Genomic DNA, 19,863 nt, shown 5'->3' with positions numbered 1-19,863 from the left:
TGGATCCGGGCAGGAGAGGAGCCCTGGCTGCCTGCGAGGAGGACGCCCGCCTTCGGTCCCCGGCGGTCGCGGAGGCGTGCGGAGAGCGGGCGTTTCAGCTCACAGGTGGCCAGAGCCGCGCCAGCTGCGCGCAGCGCCCGCTCCGCGTGTGGGCCGCCAGGCGTCGCGCCGGAGCCGCGGTTGCCCTGGAGATCGAGAGGGGCGAGTGGGCGGCGCGGAGCCGAGCCGCAGCCGGGCTGCCGCCCGAGTAGCCGGGCGAGAGTTGGCGGGGAGTGGCTGTCCCCAGGCGGCGCGAGGGGCCGGCGGGTCCTGGGGCAGTGCGAGGTGGCCGTGGCGCCGCGGGGCGAGGCCGGCGAGCCCGGGACGCACCTGCGCGCAGCTCAGCCTCTGCGGAGCCGGGCGGCGCGGGAGCCGCGCTTGTCTCGTCTGCAGGTCCCACCGTCCCAGCCCCGCCGGGCGGACTGCGGCCAGGGGGGCTAGTCTGGGAAGTTCCGGCTGCCCCAAGAGCGCCGAGAGCCCGGCCCGCGCCTCGGCTGTTGCAACGAGGAGCCGGGCGGGCGGCGGGCGCGCTCCCCGCGGCCCCGGGATGACTTGTCGGGGCTCCCCTCTGGCGCCTTTGCTGCTCTTCTCTCTGCACGGTGAGTGGCCCTCCCATCCTCTCCCCTCCCGGTGGGGCCAGGCGGGGCCGGCAGGCCGGAGAAGGCTGTCTCCCCGGGGCTGGTCCTGGGAACCCAACTTTCTCGGGGGCCATATTCGTGACTGTCGGCGAGGCTCGCGCTCCCACGCAGAACCCTCTGCCAGCTCCCCGCACGGCTCCGGCTCAGGTGTTAGGATCCGAGAGGTGACTGCGCCCCGCGCCCGGTTACCGCTGATCCTGAACCGGACTCCGACTGTGACCGCGCTCTTTGCCCCCTTTAGATAACGAACTCCCTTACTTTCTGGATCCGGGGAGAAACGGGGTTTAGAATCGTTTCCGTTACGAGGCGGCTGCAGGAACACTGGAAATGTTTAATTTGGAACACTTTAAGTTGCAGTTTTCACCAAATCTTTAAAGAGCACGTGCAGGTTATGACTAAAAATGTGATCTTTATTAAAAACACACACACACAAACTCTACAGTACGTACACTAGATTTGAAAACAATTTATTTTTTAATGGTCGAGCTTCTTCCCCAAGGAATTTAAGTCGACTTACAAAAATACATTGAACATAGCCATATTAGAACAAAAGAAATAAACGTGTTTAATTTTCTTGTTAACTGTCTTCTAAAAATATCAATTTAAATTTTGATTTCTACTTAATCTTAAATTTTACGTTCTATGACTAGCTGTCGTGTTGAGACCCTGTTTTCATTTTATACAAGTGACTTTGTGTGTGTGTGTGTGTGTGTGTGTGTGTGTGTGTGTGTTTCCTGTCCTGTGGAATCAAGTTTTCTGTTCCATTTAATTCATTGTTGAGATTTACTGAGATTTATTCTGAAGGCTTTTATTTAAAAAGCAGGATAACTGCTTTATGGAGTTTTGTGGTTAATACTGTTTCTTTTTGAAGATAGTGGTATGTTTCCCATAATTTTATAACCTTATTTGAACTGTTAATGTACCCATAGATCTTGAAGTAACTTAATTTTAGCCGACTTAAATTTGTACAGATTCAGTTTAAGGGAAGGGAGAAATACAAAACTTGCATATCTTTTCCATAGGAGCGAGAGAAGGAAATGTTCAAAATTACAGATAACTTTTAAGGACCTCAATAGGTATATTTGGTGATGATGTACAAAATGACATTTGTATGTGCTTTATATAAACATGTGCTTCCCAATTAACTTTGGTCACTACTTTCAGTGAGCCAGTATTTTTCTCTGTCCTACTTTTTTAAGCGTGAAATAAGATAGAGTAACTGAACTTTTAAATAATCCCTCGGACACAACTGAAACTGTTTTAAATGTTAATGTAAGAACAGCTGACTTTTTTGGTAAAAAATACGTTGTTAGCCTTCATCTGTTACAATAAATGCCACCCTCTTCTTGTAAATAGTGTTTGTGTATGGTTGAGTTTTGAATTATTAGGCAGTACTTTTTAAAAGAGTTGGTGAAATTTGCAGAATCAGCCTTACAAGGTCATCTGATGTGTTTCTTTTCCTTCAGCAGAACTATTCCTAAACATACTGGGATGTTTTTAAAGACTTCCAAGGACATCTCAGCCTTTGTGATAATCTGTTTTTGTAGAGGCACTTGTCACTCTCCAAAAACTGTGTTCATTTGTTCAACGAGTGTTTACTGAGCCTCCACTCTGGGCACTTGGGTGGGGCAGGATGGTGGTGGGAGACAAAGATACATGAATTTGTCCACCTCCTGTAAGGAGTTTTCAGTTTTCAGACAAGCTGCAAGCATGCACAAGTGAGTTATGATACAAAGAATATATATATGAGTACCATTTGTTGGTGGTGGTGGTGATATCAAGGGAGACTTCATGGAAAAGTCTTTTGATCTGGACTTTGAGTAGAGTTTGAATTGGCTGAGATGGGAGTGTTTGTTTTTCTAAGCCAAAGGAACAGCCTGGCTGTAGGATATGAAGTCGAAAGTGCAGGGGCATATTCAGCATCAGTCCTTCAAATGAATAGTTAGGACTGATCTCCTTAGGATGGTCTGGTTGGATCTCCTTGCAGTTCAAGGGACTCTCAAGAGTCTTCTCCAACACCACAGTTCAAAAGCATCAATTCTTCGGGACTCAGTGTTCTTTATAGTCCAACCCTCACATCCATACATGACCTCTGGAAAAACCATAGCTTTGACTAAATGGACCTTTGTTGGCAAAATAATGTCTCTGCTTTTTAATATGCTGTCTAGGTTGGTGATAACTTTTCTTCCAAGGAGCAAGTGTCTTTTAATTTCATGGCTGCAGTCACCATCTGCAGTGATTTAGGAGCCCCCCAAAATAGAGTCAGTCACTGTTTCCACTATTTCCCCATCTATTTGCCATGAAGTGATGGGACCGGCAAGGCTATGGTTTTTCTAGTAGTCATGTATGGATGTGAGAGTTGGACTGTAAAGAAAGCTGAGCGCCGAAGAATTGATGCTTTTGAACTGTGGTGTTGAAGAAGACTCTTGAGAGTCCCTTGGACTGCAAGGAGATCTAACCAGTCCATCCTAAAGCAGATCAGTCCTGGGTGTTCACTGGAAGGACTGATGTTGAAGCTGAAATGCCAGTACTTTGGCCACCTGGTGTCAGTAGCTGACTCATTTGAAAAGACCCTGATGCTGGGAAAGATTGAGGGCAGGATGAGAAGGGGACCACAGAGGATGAGATGGTTGGATGGCATCACCGACTTAATGGACATGAATTTGGGTAAACTCTGGGAGTTGGTGATGGACTGGGAGGCCTGGCGTGCTGCGGTCCATGGGGTTGCAGAGTCAGACACGACTGAGCGACTGAACTGAACTGATGGGACCAGATGCCATGATCTTAGTTTTTTGAATGTTGAGTTTTAAGCCAACTTTTTCACTCTCCTCTTTCACTTTCATCAAGAGGCTCTTTAGTTCTTCTCTTTCTGCTTTAAGTGTGGTATCATCTGCATATACGAGGTTATTGATATTTCTCCAGGCAATCTTGATTCCAGCTTGTGCTTCATCCAGTCCAGCATTTCTCATAATGTACTCTGCATATAAGTTAAATAAGCAGGGTGACAATATACAGCCTTGATGTACTCCTTTCCTGATTTGGAACCAGACCACATGACCTGCCTCCTGAGAAATCTGTATGCAGGTCAAGAAGCAACAGTTAGAACTGGACATGGAGCAACAGACTGGTTCCAAATTAGGAAAGGAGTACCAGTGGGTTAGGTATATCTAAAGTGTTTCTTGTATTACTTGTGGTTCCTTAAAATAGCAGGTAACCTTCCAGAATCTGGAGAAAATACATAAAAGACAACATGAAATGAAAATGAGAAGATTTATGTGCCTGAGTGTTAACATTATGAAACATTTACTGTGAACTTCCACTGCCTAGCTTTAACTTTAATTATGGAACTTTTGGGAAGGATTCACTTTTTAGTAAAAATTTTGTAGTTTGACCTACATGAAAGGTGACAGCCACTGGGTGAAAATTTTAGAGAAATTAAATTCAATATTCAACACAGACTACTCAGGAAGCAGTTTACATATTAAATCAGCAAGCGCTTCAAAAATGTTATGCTTAGAACTGTTGTCAGACCCAAGGTAATGATGCAATGGGTAAAGACTTCTTCCCCCCAGCAACAGTATGTGGCACGTTTTCAAATGTGTTTTCACACTTTGATAGTGGAAGCATTTGTAATGAAAAGTCTCATTTGAATCTTCATACTTAAGCCATGTGATTTGGTGTCAAACAAGGTGGTGTGCTGGTGCACAAGATTCTTTAGCTGCTCTGAGTTATACAGAACACCATTCTGGAAGTGAAGTTGGGAAAATTGTGGCGTTCCCCTAAAACTCTCATCTGTAACTGGTTGATTTAGAAGAGGGATTCTGAGTCCGTGATCTACACCTGTGATATCAGTTTATATTTTGGGCAGTTTGAGGGATTACTGACTTTTCTGGAAGTCTGATGACCTCAGCTGAACATGGGCCCCTCAATTTCCTCCTCCCTTGTTCGATGAGGACTCCCTGGCACTTACGCATCTAACCCTGTGTTTTGAGAGCAGCTTGAGAACATCTGGAGGCTCTGAAATCCTCCCTTGATTGTATTTGGAGAGAAGCTAGTTTAAGAGAGGTTGTCAGTTCTTGGGTGGTATTCAACATGGCATCCGATTTGCGCTGATTTTGGTCTTAAAAGTGGAAAGTTAATTAGTTTACTTATTAGTTAAGCTGATCTTACTAAACTGGAAGGATTTCTTCCCATTCCAGTTTGGGTAATTGATTTCCTCTGTGCCTGGTTTCCCAGCACGTAACAAGGACTGTAGTAGTAGTTTGCATCTGTGATGGTTTTAAAATTGCAGAAATGTGAAGTCAAAGAACGAAAAATCTGTTTCCTAATTTCATAACTCATAGACTCACTCATTCATCTGATATCGGTTCATTGTTATCATTATTAGGTCCTATGTAGAATGCTATAGGGTGTGGTTCTGCCTCACTGATGTGTTATAAGGAGATCACGTTTTCATAAATATGATTAATTTTCTGTTTTTGTAGAACAAGATTAATGCAATTTACCAGTGTGAACAAGAAGTCTATTCAATAAAACATTCTTAGAAGTCGCATACTTACTGGTTTCTCTTCGTTTAGCATTTTCATCTTGAGAGAGGTAACAAACCAACAGATGAGATGCACGCTTATTTAGAAGAGCATTGCCTCCTGTGAAGACGGTGAGGTCTCAGAAGTGCTGAGTTCAGGAAACTCCTGTATCACAGAAAGTTCTTTGGGAGAATCTTCAGAGAATTAGGTTAACATTGTTGTTGTTTTTCAGTAGCTAAGTCATGTCTGACTCTTTGCCACCCCATGGACTGCAGCACGCCAGGCTTCCCTGTCCTTCACTAGGTTAACATTAGCGGCTGAGAAAGATAGTGGGTCAGGGTTTAGGGTTGGGATGATGGTTAAAGTATAGTAGGTTTGTGGGAAATTAAAAATTTTTTTCATGGAGGATCACACTATGTAATAATAATGCAGTCTGACGTGAATGTAAGTCTAATGGTGCCACTTCTGGACCATTCTTTCTTCTTTTTTTAAATTTAGTTTTTTTTATTTTAATTAGAGGGTAATTACTTTACAGTATTGTGATGGCTTCTGCCATACATCAGCATGAATCAGCCATAGGTGTACATGTCCCATCTCTGCTGAATCCCCCTCCCCCTGCCCTCCCCACCCCATCCCTCCAGGCTGTCACAGAGCACCTGCTTTGGTTCCTGGTGTCACACATCAGACTTGCAGTGGCTGTCTGTTTCACGTATGGTAATGTGTATGTTTCAGTGCTGTCCTCTCAAATCATCCCACCCTCTCCTCCTCCCACTGAAAGACATAAAGAAAGTCTGTTCTCTGTGTCTGTCTCCTTCGCTGCCCTTCATAGAGGATCATTGGTATTATCTTTTTTGATTCCATATATGTGTGTTATTATACAATATTTACCTTTCTCTTTCTGACTTACTTCCTTCTGTATAAGAGGGTCTAGATTCATCCACCTCATTAGAACTGACTCAAAACTGACTGCTTTCCTTTTTATAGGTGAATAATATTCTGTTGTGTATATGTACCACAACTTTCTTATCCATTCATCTGCTATGGGACATCCAGGTTGCCTCCATGTCCTAGCTATTATAAACAGTGCTGCAGTGAACATTGGGGTACATTTGTCTTTTTCAATTATGGTTTCCTCAGGGTATATGCCCAGTATGGGGTTGTTGGGCTGTATGGTAGTTTTATTCCTAGTTTTTTAAAGGAATCTCCCTACTGTTCTCCATAGTGGTTGTAGCAGTTTGCATTCCTACCAACAGTATAAGAGGGTTCCCTTTTTTCCACACCCTCTGCAACATTTATTGTTTGTAGACTTTTTGATGATGGCCATTTTGACTGGTGTGAGATGATACCTCATTGTTGTTTTGATTTGCATTTCTCTAATAATGAACAGCGTTGAGCATCTTTTCATGTGTTTATTAGCCATCTATAGGTCTTTGGAGAAATGTCTGTTTAGGTCTTTTGCCCACTCTTTGATTGGGTCGTTTATTTTTCTGGTATTGAGCTTCATGAGCTGCTTGTATATTTTGGAGATTAATTTTGACAGTTCTTTCATTTGCTATTATTTTCTTCCATTCTGAGGGTTGTCTTTCACTTTGCCTATAGTTTCCTTCATAATGCAAAAGCTTTTAAGTTGAATTAAGTCTCATTTGTTTATTTTTGTTTTTATTTCCGTTACTCTAGGAAGTGGATCATAGAGGATCTTGGCTGTGATTTATTAGAAGACTCATTAATCCAAAATTTTTTAAATGAAAAGAAATTTAAAATTCCACCAAAGTCTGTTGAACACATCAGTGGAAGCTTAAGCAATGTTTACATTTGTTTTCTCATTAATGTTGTTTCTTTTCTCTCTTTCCTTCCCATCTTCTTCCATTTTGAAGAATGTTACGTTCTGTTAGTAGCGTCAGATTCTTCTTAAGTAAATAAATCTAGCTACTAGTTACTTCTGGTTATTCTGTTTTACCTGTTCCAGGATTGATATCAACAAATAAAACCCCTGTACCCAACCAGGCAGACCCAGAAATCACCTTAGAAGCTAGAATTGGTGGGCTTGTATGAGAGCTGTGGACCTAGTTCTACAGTTTCCCCTTGTTCCGTGAGGTTAACTTTATCATATAATTGTGTGTGTGTGTATATGTGTGTATATACATTTCCCCTAAAAGACAGTACCATGCCTGGCATAGAGTAAGTGCTCAGTAAATAACTGTGACTGAATGAATGAGTGGTTACTAAAGCAGGTGGTACTCCCCTGTGCTTGGGGTGCCTGAAAAGCATCCTTTTTTTTCTGTTAAAAAATAATTTCTTTAAAATTTTCCTCAGGGATTTGGTTTGATTGTCAGCTTCAGCTGATCTTTAAACCTTGCTGTATGTTTTGTGAAATAGAGGTGAAAGAGTTCTATTTTCACAGTCTTTTCAAATTCTGTGACTTTAGAAGTTTATGTAGAAATGCTGTATTTGTAGACCTTTTAAAGTTGCTTCTTAGCATCTCTTTAATCCTAAAACTTTGAAGTTGTCCATCTCAAGACTTTTTTTTTCCCTCCCTAAGGAATTTCTAAAGATTTTGCTCCATGTACTGAAGAGTGATGTTGGACTTTTGGGAATCCATTTAGAACCTTGAAGTTTCCCATTTATATCACTGGTGTTCTTAGTCCTAAAGGCCTGTATGTTGGAACTAGTCTCCCAAGAATGGAGATAATTAATTAACATCTCATATGGTCTAAGCTTCCCAGGTGGCACAGTGGTAAAGAAACTGGCTGCCAACTTGGGAGAGGTGTGTTTGATCCCACAGCGGGGAGGATTCCCTGGAGGAGGAAATGGCAACCCACTTAAGTATTTTTGCCTGGAAAATCCTATGGACAGAGGAGCATGGTGGGCTACAGTCCATGGGGTCTCAAAGAGTTGGACATGACTGAGCGCCTGAGCATGCACATGCATGGTCTAAGCCCTCTCTCCCCTTCCCCATGTCATGTGCATACAGTACTGCAGAAGCTTTTTAGGAAATAGGAGCATTACTCAGCCAGCCTCACATGGGAGGCATTATAACCTCCTCCTGGTGGAGCTTGCTAGTTGTCCTTCCCTCTCATTCCCTTCCCTTCCCCTGAAGTCTGTGTACTTCAAGCCACAGTTTCTTGCTGCTGTGATCCATTCCTTTAGGTATCATCCTTTCAGTCTGCAGTGATGTTTATATCTCTCAAAATGTCCAAAGTTGTTTTCTAATCATAGCTGCATCCTCAGCAGTGTGCTTGCAAATGCCTTGATGTTATCATCCTTTAAATTTAAGTATTTTCAGTTTTAAGTATCACTATACTAATCTTTGTTTCTTTGGACCAGGCACATCACTGTCAGCTATACAACTTCTGTCAGCCCTCATTGGACAAGAACATTTGCCAGAACACAAAATTCGTGGCAAATGAAAAGGCTGACGTGTAGTGAACATCACTTGTTGCAGAACATATTCAAATCAGGCTAGCTAGCATTTGATGTTTTCATTGGCTAAGAAAGTTTATAGTACAGTTAATTTATGTGTATTGTCTGTGTATAAATACAGATTGCTGTACTTGTACTTGTTGGCCAAGACTTAAGACAGTATGAAGAACACATGAAAAATGTGTTAACAGTACACTACAAAGATTCTCAGACTTTTTGGTGTTAAAGATTATTGGGACCTTAAAGATTATTGAGGGCCAGAAGTGCTTTTGTTTCTGTGGGTTATATCTGTCAATATTTACCATGTGCTGTGCTTAGTTGCTCAGTGGGGTCTGTCTCTTTGTGACCCCCGTGGACTATAGCCCGCCAGGCTCCTCTGTCCATGGTTTTCCAGGCAAGAATACTGGAGTGGGTTGCCATTTCCTACTCAGGGGATCTTCCCAACCCAGGGATTGAACCCACATCTCTTGTGTCTCCCGCATTGGCGGGCTTCTTTACTACTAGCACCACCCGGGAAGCCCACAAATTTACCATATTAGAAGCCAAAAGTGAGAAAATTAAAAAATATGTACTAATCAATTTAAAAATAACAGTAATATATTCATTATATGTTGACATAATACATTTTCGTGACACATACGGGTTTTTCTCAAGCCAAAAAATATTAGCTAGAAGAGTGGCATTGTTTAGAAATGTCAGGCTCACTGGAAGACAGCTAGATTTTCCTATCTGCTTTTGTATTCAATTTATTATGATGTATTGGTTTGGTTGAACTACATGAAGAGTATCTGGCCTCTTACAACTATGTATTTGGAAAAGGAAGGAGTATGTTGATAGCATTTTCAGATAATTTTGTTTATTCTTTGATATTCCACCAAAACACTTTAAGAGGTAGTATCTAAAAGATTGGGCTTCCCAGGTGGCTCACTGGTAAAGAACCCACGTGCCAATGCGGGAGACACAAGAGACAGGGTTTGATCCCTGAGTTGAGAAGATCTCCTGGAGGAGGAAATGGCAACCCACTCCAGTCTTCTTGCCTGGAAAATTCCATGGACAGAGAAGCCTGATGGGCTACAGTCCATGGGGTCGCAGAGAGTCAGACACGACTTAGCAGCTGGGCACACATACATCTTAAAGATTGGTTGCAGTGAAGATTCTGAAACCATATCAGTAAACATTTCTTATTCCATTAAAGTCCACTTTAATAGATGTTAAACATTGCACTTTAAATGGATCTTATACTCATGTGTGGTTCTTTTTGTAACATTATTTATTGTTTGTTTGAAAAATATTGATTCACTGATGCAGATCTTACAGATGTTGACATGTATTGCATTTTATAAAATGTAAAAAGATAATCACATTTAATATCACCATTGAGCTCACGAGCACAGCCTTTCAGTGTTGGGAAACTGTTAAAGTTCACAGTGGCAGATACAAGCTTTCCAAAATTTTAATATTTATTCCAATTTTATCACTGGCAACAGATAGTTGTTGGTTACTTCCCTCAAAATGAGAGTCTTGCTTTGTTTGGTTTTGAGAAAATGTCAGCCACATTCCTAAGTCTGACTGATTAGTCTGTGAGTTGTTCTTTCAAGTACAAGGGCTAATCTGGGGAAAAGCAAATGGTTGAGTTAGCCTTGAGCTCTAACTGCTGGCCCAGCGCTTCTCCTTAGGACCCCACTTGACTCTGTAGCCGCATATGGGATTCCTAGTTCATGCTGCCCATTCGGTTACACAGAATACTAGAAAAGGTCAGGATGCAATGAAACTGCTGTTGTTGCTTCACAAAGACATTTAAAAAAAACTGGATTTCCTTTTTTATCCGTGAATGCGTGATGGTGATGACTGCAGCCTTGTACGGTTTCGTGGCAGCGCCTTGACTTATGCCGAGGCGCCCACAGCTTCACCCACCGCTGCTTCTGCACCACAAGTACAAATGTCAACTCGGGCAAAAAGGCAGACAACACTTTACCAGCATTAAGGAAAAAGCTGGTACCTCCTGGACTTTCTGACAGGATCTTGGAGACCCCCATGGATCTATGGGCTAGTCTTGAAATGCTGGTATAGTGTAATGAGATGTTAGTATTTTTTTTTTATTTTTGAAAAAAGTTTTAGACACAAATAGCTGCACAATTTTTCTGTGTTATGGGGGATGGCATTAAATGGAGTATGTATGCGTTTTAAAAAATAAATACTATACTGTAAAATTCTTTATTTTTGTATAAATTTTTAAATTATAAAAGTAGCATATCTTAGCTGTAAAAATTCAAACAGTGCAGAAATGTTTAAGAATTGACTCAAACCCACCTCCACCCACTGAATTCTCTGCTTTTACTGTGCATTGTTCCAGGCCTTTCTTGAACCACAAACAAAGCCTGCATGCGTATGTATTTTTTTTTTTTAAATAATGCCATAATACTCTTCTGTAACTTATTTTTAAAACATAACAATTTAATATGGGTATCTTACCACATCTATTACATGGTATCTTACCACATCTGTTACATTATCCTTAGTGATCATTTGGTATTTCACAGCATGTATAATTTATTTAGCTGTTTCTCCATTATTGTATATTACTGTTGTTTCTTATTTTTCTTATATTAACTATGTAGCAGACATCTTTGGACATATAACCTATAAATTTGTGTAGAACTTTTTATAGTCTAGGTTGCCCAAAGTGAAATTTTTTGGTTGTACACGTTTAGCATCACGTAAAAGTTTATGGGTTTGTAGAGTGAGACAGCTCAGATTTGAATTCTTGACATGTCATTTATTTGTTCTATGACTTTGGGATGTTATTGATGTCCTGAGCTTGGGCTTGATCATCTTGTAAAGTGGAAATAACCTTCTCAGTGTGTTGGGAAGCACCAAATTAAATGAGATGACACGTCTCTCAACTGTGTAGCATAGTGCCTGGCAAGTAGAAAATGAAAATGCTTGGTTAGTGGCAGTTAGTCATAAGGATTGCTAAACCCCAGTTCAGTCAGGAAGCAAGAGCCCTAACCAGGGATACCAGTGGAGGTGTGACCTGGGACCCATCAAACTGCTGGCTCTCCAGGCCTGCTTGCTTTTGCAAAATGAGGGATTAGGTGGTTAGGTGATCTCTTCTTTTCCAGCTCTGTGTCCTCATGGTTCTTTAACTTGGCTCCCAAGTATTGAGAGTATTGGCAATAAAATAACCTGGAGAAAGCATATGACTGATGTTAACATATTTATAAAGCTGTTCCTAAAATAGTTATTTGACTTGCCATGCCCTCTCCCCCTGTCAATTTAATAAGACTTTTTGGTGATACCTGTTCTAGGAATTAAAACCATCTTCATGTGTTGTAGAAAGATTATAAAAAGTGGTTTCAAATATAAAGAATTATATTTTAAAATTAATTTCTGTTCACTTTAGCTCAGGCTGTGTACATACATCTTTATTTTCTTAAATCCTTTGTAGCATAGATAGGTATTGTATGTGCCAGGAGAGGGTCAGCTGTGAACAGACTTATGAAAAAACATTTTACCATAATCACTGTATCCTGGTCCTTTAACTTGATTTTTAGGACCTTTCTCTGCCTTTATCGGATAATGACTGCTCTTGGTCTAAGCCAGGCATTTGTTGTTATTTAGTCGCCGAGTTGTGTCCAATTCTTTGTGACCCCATGGACTGTGGCCCGCCAGGCTCCGCTGTCCATGGGATTCCCCAGGCAAGAGTATTGGAGTGGTTTGTCATTTCCTTCTCCAGGGGTCTTCCTGACTCAGGGATTGAACCCACATCTCTTGTGTTGTCATGTGAATTCTTTATCACCGAGCCACCGGTGTCTAAAATGTATCTGGACTGGGTTACATGATGTATATAGACATTTTCGTAGTGCTGCTGTTGATTAAAAGTGAAAAGCTTGTGAGCTTTTAAAAAACAATGGGTTTTAGTCAAGGAGGTAGTGATGAAAGCTTTGGAGGGGTGTGGTTGGACATGTCGTAACTCTGACTTATGTCACTGATAGTGTTTCCCAGCTGTTCTTTGTGCATTTTCATGAAAGAGGATGTTTTTATGCAAAACCAGGTGGTCTCCCAAATGGACAGTTAGTCACATTGGCAGAACTTCCAAAATAATTATAAGATTTTGTAAACTCACTGCCCACTGTGTTTTCTTGGTATGATTTGTTTTCAGATTAAATTTTTTTCTGAAACTAAAACACGCTAGCAGAGAAGATTCTTAAGGTTTGTCCTCCAAAATAGTTATAGAAACTTAAACATGATTCGTTGTCATAAAAATACTTGCTGAAAATGTGACTTGGAATTCTTGCTAATTTGTGATTTCGTTGTCCTCAGAGCAAAGCATGTTTCAGTTGCCCTTTGATGTCTCCAGTTTCCATGTTAACATTTGTACTTCTTTGGACAAATAAATTGTGCTCTTCCCTCCTCCCTTCCTAGTTACTTTGGATTCACGTGGTTGAATTGTCCTTCTCATTAGTAAGAAACTGTAATGTTGTGAGCCATGGGGAACTGGACCACTGAGGTCTCTTAGAGCCCTTTAATTCCATAATGTCCTTGATCTGATGAAGCCGCTCAGCAAATCTCTTCACAATTTCCACGACCAAGCCATCTGCCTGCATTGAAATAAATCAAATCTGCTTACTCCGTCAATGTCTAACGAGTTTTCTATAAACTGATGATGTTGACCATGAGCACGAAAATAATTTGCAATCTTGAGCACTTCCTCTTGAATTCTCACCCAAGATTCTCTTGACACAGTGGAAGTTGGCATGCCAGCTTTCTCTTTGACTTGAGTCAGAGGGTAATGGAGCTGTTCCCCCACTCCCTGTGATGTAGTTACTCACTCAGGGACAGTGAGTAAACTTCTTCTTCAGCTTTTCCACATCCAGGTTAAACTTCACAAAACCTGTACTTGCCCTTCTGCTTTATATATACTTGCTAATATAGAAACATACACACAGTTATCTAATTTTACATGTTGCAGTTTGCATGCACACACACACATTTATGTTTAAATCTCAGGCAGACTGATTTTGTATGTGGCCCAAGCTTCTGATATTGTCTGGACTTGGGACAGTGTGGTAGCATCACACTGGGCAAGTGTATAATCCCATGGCCTGTGCCTAGGCAATAATAATAATAATAATTATTTTTTTCACATCTGAGAACCACCAAATCTAAACCATTTATTCTTAGTGTTCTTAATTTCTTGCTCTCCTTTCTTTCCTCACTACCTTCATTAATTTATATCCTTAAGTTTGCATTATTCTGACACTTTTCTAGTGGTTCTTTATTTCTCCTTTCTTCTCTTTGATCCATCCTTTATTCTGTGCCAGGTTGCTCTCCTGTCAAACACTGTTTTCATTATATCTCTCCCTTCCTTCGATAGCAATAACAACTGCATACTCTGAAAACCTTTGATACAGTCACTCAGCCTTTTCCTTTATGTGAGCTAAGTTTACAGTAGCTTCCCACTTTCTCCTAACATGTTCCTGCTGCCTTTCTAAAATTTGTACTTTGTTCAGTCCACTGAGGAATGATGACATACATAGTTATTTTGGGGATTATATTTCAAAGTTGCGAAAAGAGAGTAGTGACCAGGACTAAAATTTTTTAAACCATAATATACACAAAATAGTGTAGTAATATTGAGTAGTACTTAGTGAATTATCATAAGTCATATCATACTTAGGTAACCATCATCTAGATCCAAAGGCAGTGCATTGCCCACATCCAGTAGCCCCCAGAGACCCTCTCAATCATCCTACTGTTCCCTGCTCCCCCAGGGTAACCACTTTTTAAAAAATTTATTGAAAGTATAGCTGGTTTACAATGTTGTGTTAACTTCTCCCTACAGCAAAGTGATTGAGTTGTGCATGTGTATTCTTTTCGTTATTCTTTTCTACTGTGGTTTATCACAGGATATTGGCTGTACTTCCCTGTGCTGTACAGTGGGACCTCGTTGTTTATCCATCCTGCATTGGATAGTTTGAGTCTGTGAATTCCAAACTCTTGATCCTTCCATCTCCCATCTGTCCTCCCTCTTGGTAACTGCAAATCTATTCTTTATGTCTGTGAGTCTGTTTCTTTTTTATAGATAGGTTCATTTGTGTCATATTTTAGATTTTACATATAGGCGATGTCATATGGTATTTGTCTTTCTCTTTCTGACTTTGCTTAGTATGATAATCTCTGGATCCATCCATGTTGCTACAAATGGCACAGTTTCATTCTTTTCCATGACTAATACTCCAGTGTATATACCTCATCTTCTTTACCTGTTTGTCTGTTGATGGGCATTTAGGTTTTTTTCATGTCTTGGCTATTGTGAATAGCGCTACTTTGAACATAGGGTTGCATGTATCTTTCCAGAGTATAATTTTGTCTGAGAATATGCTCAGGTGTGGGATTGCTAGGTCATAGGGCAACTCTATTTTTAGTTTTTTGAAGTACCTCCACACTGTCTTCAATAGTGGTCGCACCAGTTTACATTCCCACCAACAGTTGGGAAGGTTTCCTTTTTTCCATACCTTCTCTAGCCTTTACTATTTGTAGATTTTATGATGATGGCCGTTCTGATTGGTGTGAGGTGATACCTCATTGTATTATTGATTTGCATTTCTCTGATAATTAGCAACGATGAGCATCTTTTCATGTGTCTATTGGCCATCAGTATAACTTCTTTGGAAAAAGGCTGTTGAGGTCTTCTGCCCATTTTTTGATTGAATTGTTTGTTTTTTTTTGTTATCAGTTTGTATGGGCTGTATGTATATTTTGGAAATTAAGCCCTTGTTGGTCACATCATTTGCAGGTGTTTTCTCCCAGTCTGTAGGTTGTCTTTTTTTTGTTGTTGTTGTAAACGGTTTCCTTTGTTGTACAGAAGCTTATACATTTGATTAGGTCCCATTTGTTTATTTTTGCTTTTATTTCTATTACTTTTGGAAACGACAAAGGTAACCACTTTTTGACTTCTAATACCAGAAATTAGTCTGTTTTTAAAATTTATATAAGTAGAATAATTCTTATTCAGTATGTATTCCTTTGTGTCTGCCTTTGAAAATTCACCACTGATTATGTGATTTATCCACACTGCTACATGCAGCTGTAATTTCTTCACCTCTGTTACAGTATAGCACTTCACTGCATGAATATACCACTATATGGATTTATCCGTCCTACTGCTCATAGATGTTTGGGTGGTTTCTAGTTTTGACAATGAACAACACTGCTGTGAACATTCTTGTATGTGTCTTTGGACACATAATCAGAATTAGGAATACACCTAAGAAACAAATTACACGTATTCAGCCTTAGTAGGTACTGCCATTTTCCCAAAGTGACTGTGCTGATCTTTACACCCCCCTAGCAGTTTATCCATTTTCTCTACATCCTGGTGAATATCAAGTGTTGTCAGCTGGTTTTACTTCAGTCATTCTGATGGGCAAATAAAGGTGTCACACTGTGTGTGCCTAGTTTGCAGGTATTTTGTACTTGGCTGATTACTAATGAGGTTGCTCACCTTTTCTCCTTCTTACTGGCCATTTAGGTATATTCTTTTGTGAACTGTCTGTTCAACTCTTTTGCCAGTTTAAAAAAAAACAGCTTTATTGAGATATAATTAGCATACCATATTTTTCACTTGTTTAAAGTATACAGTGATTTTTGGTGTATGACATTGGTAATTTTTAGGAATTGTGGTAAAATGTTAAATTTAAATTTAAATTTTAAATTGCCAACATCTGTTGGATCATAGAAAAAGCAAGGGAATTCCAGAAAAACTTCTGCTTCATTGACTATGCTAAAGCGTTTGACTCTGGATCATAACAAACTGTGGAAAATTCTTAAATAGATGGGAATATCCGACCACCTTCAGTTCAGTTCAGTTCAGTCGCTCAGTTGTGTCTGATTCTTTGTGACCACATGAACTGCAGCATGCCAGGCCTCCCTGTCCATCACCAACTCCTGGAGTTCACTCAAACTCACATCCATCAAGTCGGTGATGCCATCCAGCCATCTCATCCTCTGTTGTCCCCTTCTCCTCCTGCCCCCAATCCCTCCCACCATCAGAGTCTTTTCCAAGGAGTCAACTCTTTGCATGAGGTGGCCAAAGTACTAGAGTTTCAGCTTTAGCATCATTCCTTCCAAAGAACACCCAGGGATGATCTCCTTTAGAATGGACTGGTTGGATCTCCTTGCAGTCCAAGGGACTCTCAAGAGTCTTCTCCAACACCACAGTTCAAAAGCATCAATTCTTCGGCGCTCAGCTTTCTTCACAGTCCAACTCTCACATCCATACATGACCACTGGAAAAACCATAGCCTTGACTAGACGGATCTCTGTTGGCAAAGTAATGTCTCTGCTTTTGAATATGCTATCTAGGTTGGTCATAACTTTCCTTTCAAGGAGTAAGAGTCTTTTAATTTCATGGCTGCAATCACCATCTGCAGTGATTTTGGAGCCCCCCAAAATAAAGTCTGACACTGTTTCCACTGTTTCCCCATCTATTTCCCATGAAGTGATGGGACTAGATGCCATGATCTTAGTTTTCTTAATGTTGAGCTTTGTATCCTGAGAACCTGTATGCAGGCCAAGAAGCGACAGTTAAAACTGGTTCCAAATTGGGAAAGGAGTATGTTAAGGCTGTGTATCATCACCCTGCTTATTTAACTTATATGCAGAGTACACCATGCGAAATGCTGGACTGGATGAAGCACAAACTGGAATCAAGATTACTGGGAGAAATATCAACAACCTCAGATATGCAGATGATACCACTCACATGGCAGAAAGTGAAGAGGAATTAAAAGGCATCTTTATGAAAGTGAAAGAGGAGAGTGAAAAAGCTGGCATAAAACTCAACATTCACAAAGTGAAGATCATGGCATCTGGTCCCATCACTTCATGGTAAATAGATGAGGAAACAGTGACAGACTTTATTTTCTTGGGCTCCAAAATTGCTCTGTATGGTGACTGCAGCATGAAATTAAAAGACACTTGCTCCTTGGAAGAAAAGCTATGACAAACCTAGTCAGCATATGAAAAAGCAGAGACATCATTTTGCCAGCAAAGGTCCATATAGTCAAAGCTATGGTTTTTCCAGTAATCATGTCTGGATGTGAGAATTGGACCACAAAGAAGTCTGAGCACTGAAGAACTGATGTTTTCAAATTCTTCTCCATAATTGGTGCTGGAGAAGACTCTTGAGAGTCCTTTGGACAGCAAGGCGATCAAACCAGTCAATCCTAAAGGAAATCAACCCTGAATATTCATTGGAAGGACTGATGCTGAAGCTCCGATACTTTGGCCACATGATGCTAACTCATTGGAAAAGACCCTGATGCTGGGAAAGATTGAGGACAGAAGAAGAAGGGGACTACAGAGGCTGAGATGGTTGGTTGACATCACCGACTCAATGGACATGAGTTTGAGCAAATTCTGGGAGATAGTGAAGGACAGGAAAGTCTGGCATGCTGCAGTCCATGGGGTTACAAAGAATAGGACACAACTAAGCGACTGAACAATTGGAGAAGGAAATGGCAACCCACTCCAGTATGCTTGCCTGGAGAATCCCATGGAGGGAGGAGCCTGGTAGGCTACAGTCCACGGGGTTGCCAAGTGTCAGACACGACTGAGCGACTTCACTTAAGCAACTGAACAATAGCAAACCATTTTGCTATTCAGTGTGCAATTCAGTGGCATTAAGCATTTTCACACTGTTGTACAACCATCATCATTGTCTATTTCTAAAACATTTTTATCACCCCAAACAGAAATTCAATAAATATTAAATAATAGCTGCCTGTTCCTGCTTCCCCCAGGCCCTGGTAACATCTGATCTATTTAGATATCTTTGAATTTGCCTATTCTAGGTATCTCATATAGGTGGCTGCTGCTGCTGCTGCTAAGTCGCTTCAGTTGTGTCCGACTCTGTGCGACCCCGTAGATGGCAGCCCACCAGGCTCCCCGATCCCTGGGATTCTCCAGGCAAGAACACTGGAATGGGTTGCCATTTCCTTCTCCAATGCATGAAAGTGAAAATTGAAGTCGCTCAGTTGTGTCCGATTCTTCGTGACCCCATGGACTGCAGCCCACCAGGCTCCTCTGCCCATGGGATTTTCCAGGCAAGAGGACTGGAGTGGGGCACCATTGCCTTCTCCTCATATAGGTGGAGTCATACAGTATTTGTCCTTTTGTGACTGACTTTCTTCACTTAGCATGATTTCAGAGTTCATCCATGTTGCAGCAGGTATCAGAACTTCATTCCTTTTAAGGCCTGAGTAATATTTCATTGTTATATATATGCTACTTTTGTTTATTTACCTTTTGACAAACCCTTGGGTTTTTGCCAGTTTTTAAACTTTGAAAGTCTGTGTGTCTTTTTTTCCCCTTGATTTGTATAGGTTTTGAAAATATTTTTGCTGAAATACAGGCACTTTATTGGTTATATGGGTCACAAAATCTTTTACCTGTGATTTGCCTTTTCACCTTCATACTTTAGTGTCTTTTAAAGAACAGTTCTTGATTGTAATTTATTTGGTTTTGACCCGTTTTTCTTTTTGACTAGCACTTTTTGTGTCTTTGGTAAGATATCTTTGCCTGTGATCTTTTAAAATCTGTATTGCTTATCTTTTATATTTTGACCTGTAGTCCCCCGAAATTGGTTTTTCATGTGTGTGATGAGAATTGGGAGTCAAGGACTAAAGCGTACTTTTTGTGGTAGTTTACTTTTTTACATTTATGTCTAGTCTTCTTGGTTAAATAAGTGCTTTGAGTTGGTCTTATATTTCATTTTACCTCCAGGAACCAGCATATTGCCTTGCACCTGGTAAGAGATAAGTAAATGCTTATTAATAATGGTCAGGTTGTAAAGGCTCATTTCCCAAAAGACACATAGGGACCCATACAGAACAGTATGAAATGTAACTTTCTTCTTAAACTGTTGTTGTTTAGTTGCTAAACCATGTCTAACTCTTTCGTGATCCCATGGACTATAGCCCGCCCAGTTCCACTGTTGTGGGATTTCCGAGGCAAGAATCCTGGAATGGGTTGCCATTTCCCTCTCCAGGGGATCTTCCTGACCCAGGGATCGAACCCACATCTCCTGCAGACAGGCAGGTTCTTTGCCACTGAGTCACCAAGGAAGCCCACTTCTTCTTAAATAGCATTCATATATTAATTTCCTCTTTATAGCATTAATTTCTTCTCACCATATTTTGGAGACCTATCTCCCTCTTCCTCCTCTGTTGCCACTG

At 40.8% G+C, this 19,863-nt stretch overlaps 1 protein-coding gene across 2 annotated transcripts in view; it reads left to right on the top strand.

Annotated features, from left to right (window-relative positions):
• The first annotated feature begins 222 nt into the window (after positions 1-222).
• Positions 223-19,863, top strand: part of IGSF11 (immunoglobulin superfamily member 11) — a 143,634-nt gene continuing 123,993 nt past the window's right edge. Inside the window, exon 1 of one of the 2 annotated variants that reach the window (XM_025284401.3) lies at positions 223-638. In XM_025284401.3, the coding sequence (XP_025140186.1) occupies positions 587-638 (52 nt within the window). In that variant the 5' untranslated portion in view covers positions 223-586. The remainder of the gene's footprint in view (positions 639-19,863) is intronic. The other variant, XM_006054995.4, reaches the window with a different exon arrangement.

The sequence above is a fragment of the Bubalus bubalis genome, chromosome 1 (assembly GCF_019923935.1).
Source record: "Bubalus bubalis isolate 160015118507 breed Murrah chromosome 1, NDDB_SH_1, whole genome shotgun sequence".
Classification (NCBI taxonomy): Eukaryota; Metazoa; Chordata; class Mammalia; order Artiodactyla; family Bovidae; genus Bubalus; species Bubalus bubalis.
The sequence above is the reverse complement of the archived record's forward strand: the minus strand, read 5'-3'. Positions and strand labels throughout refer to the sequence as shown.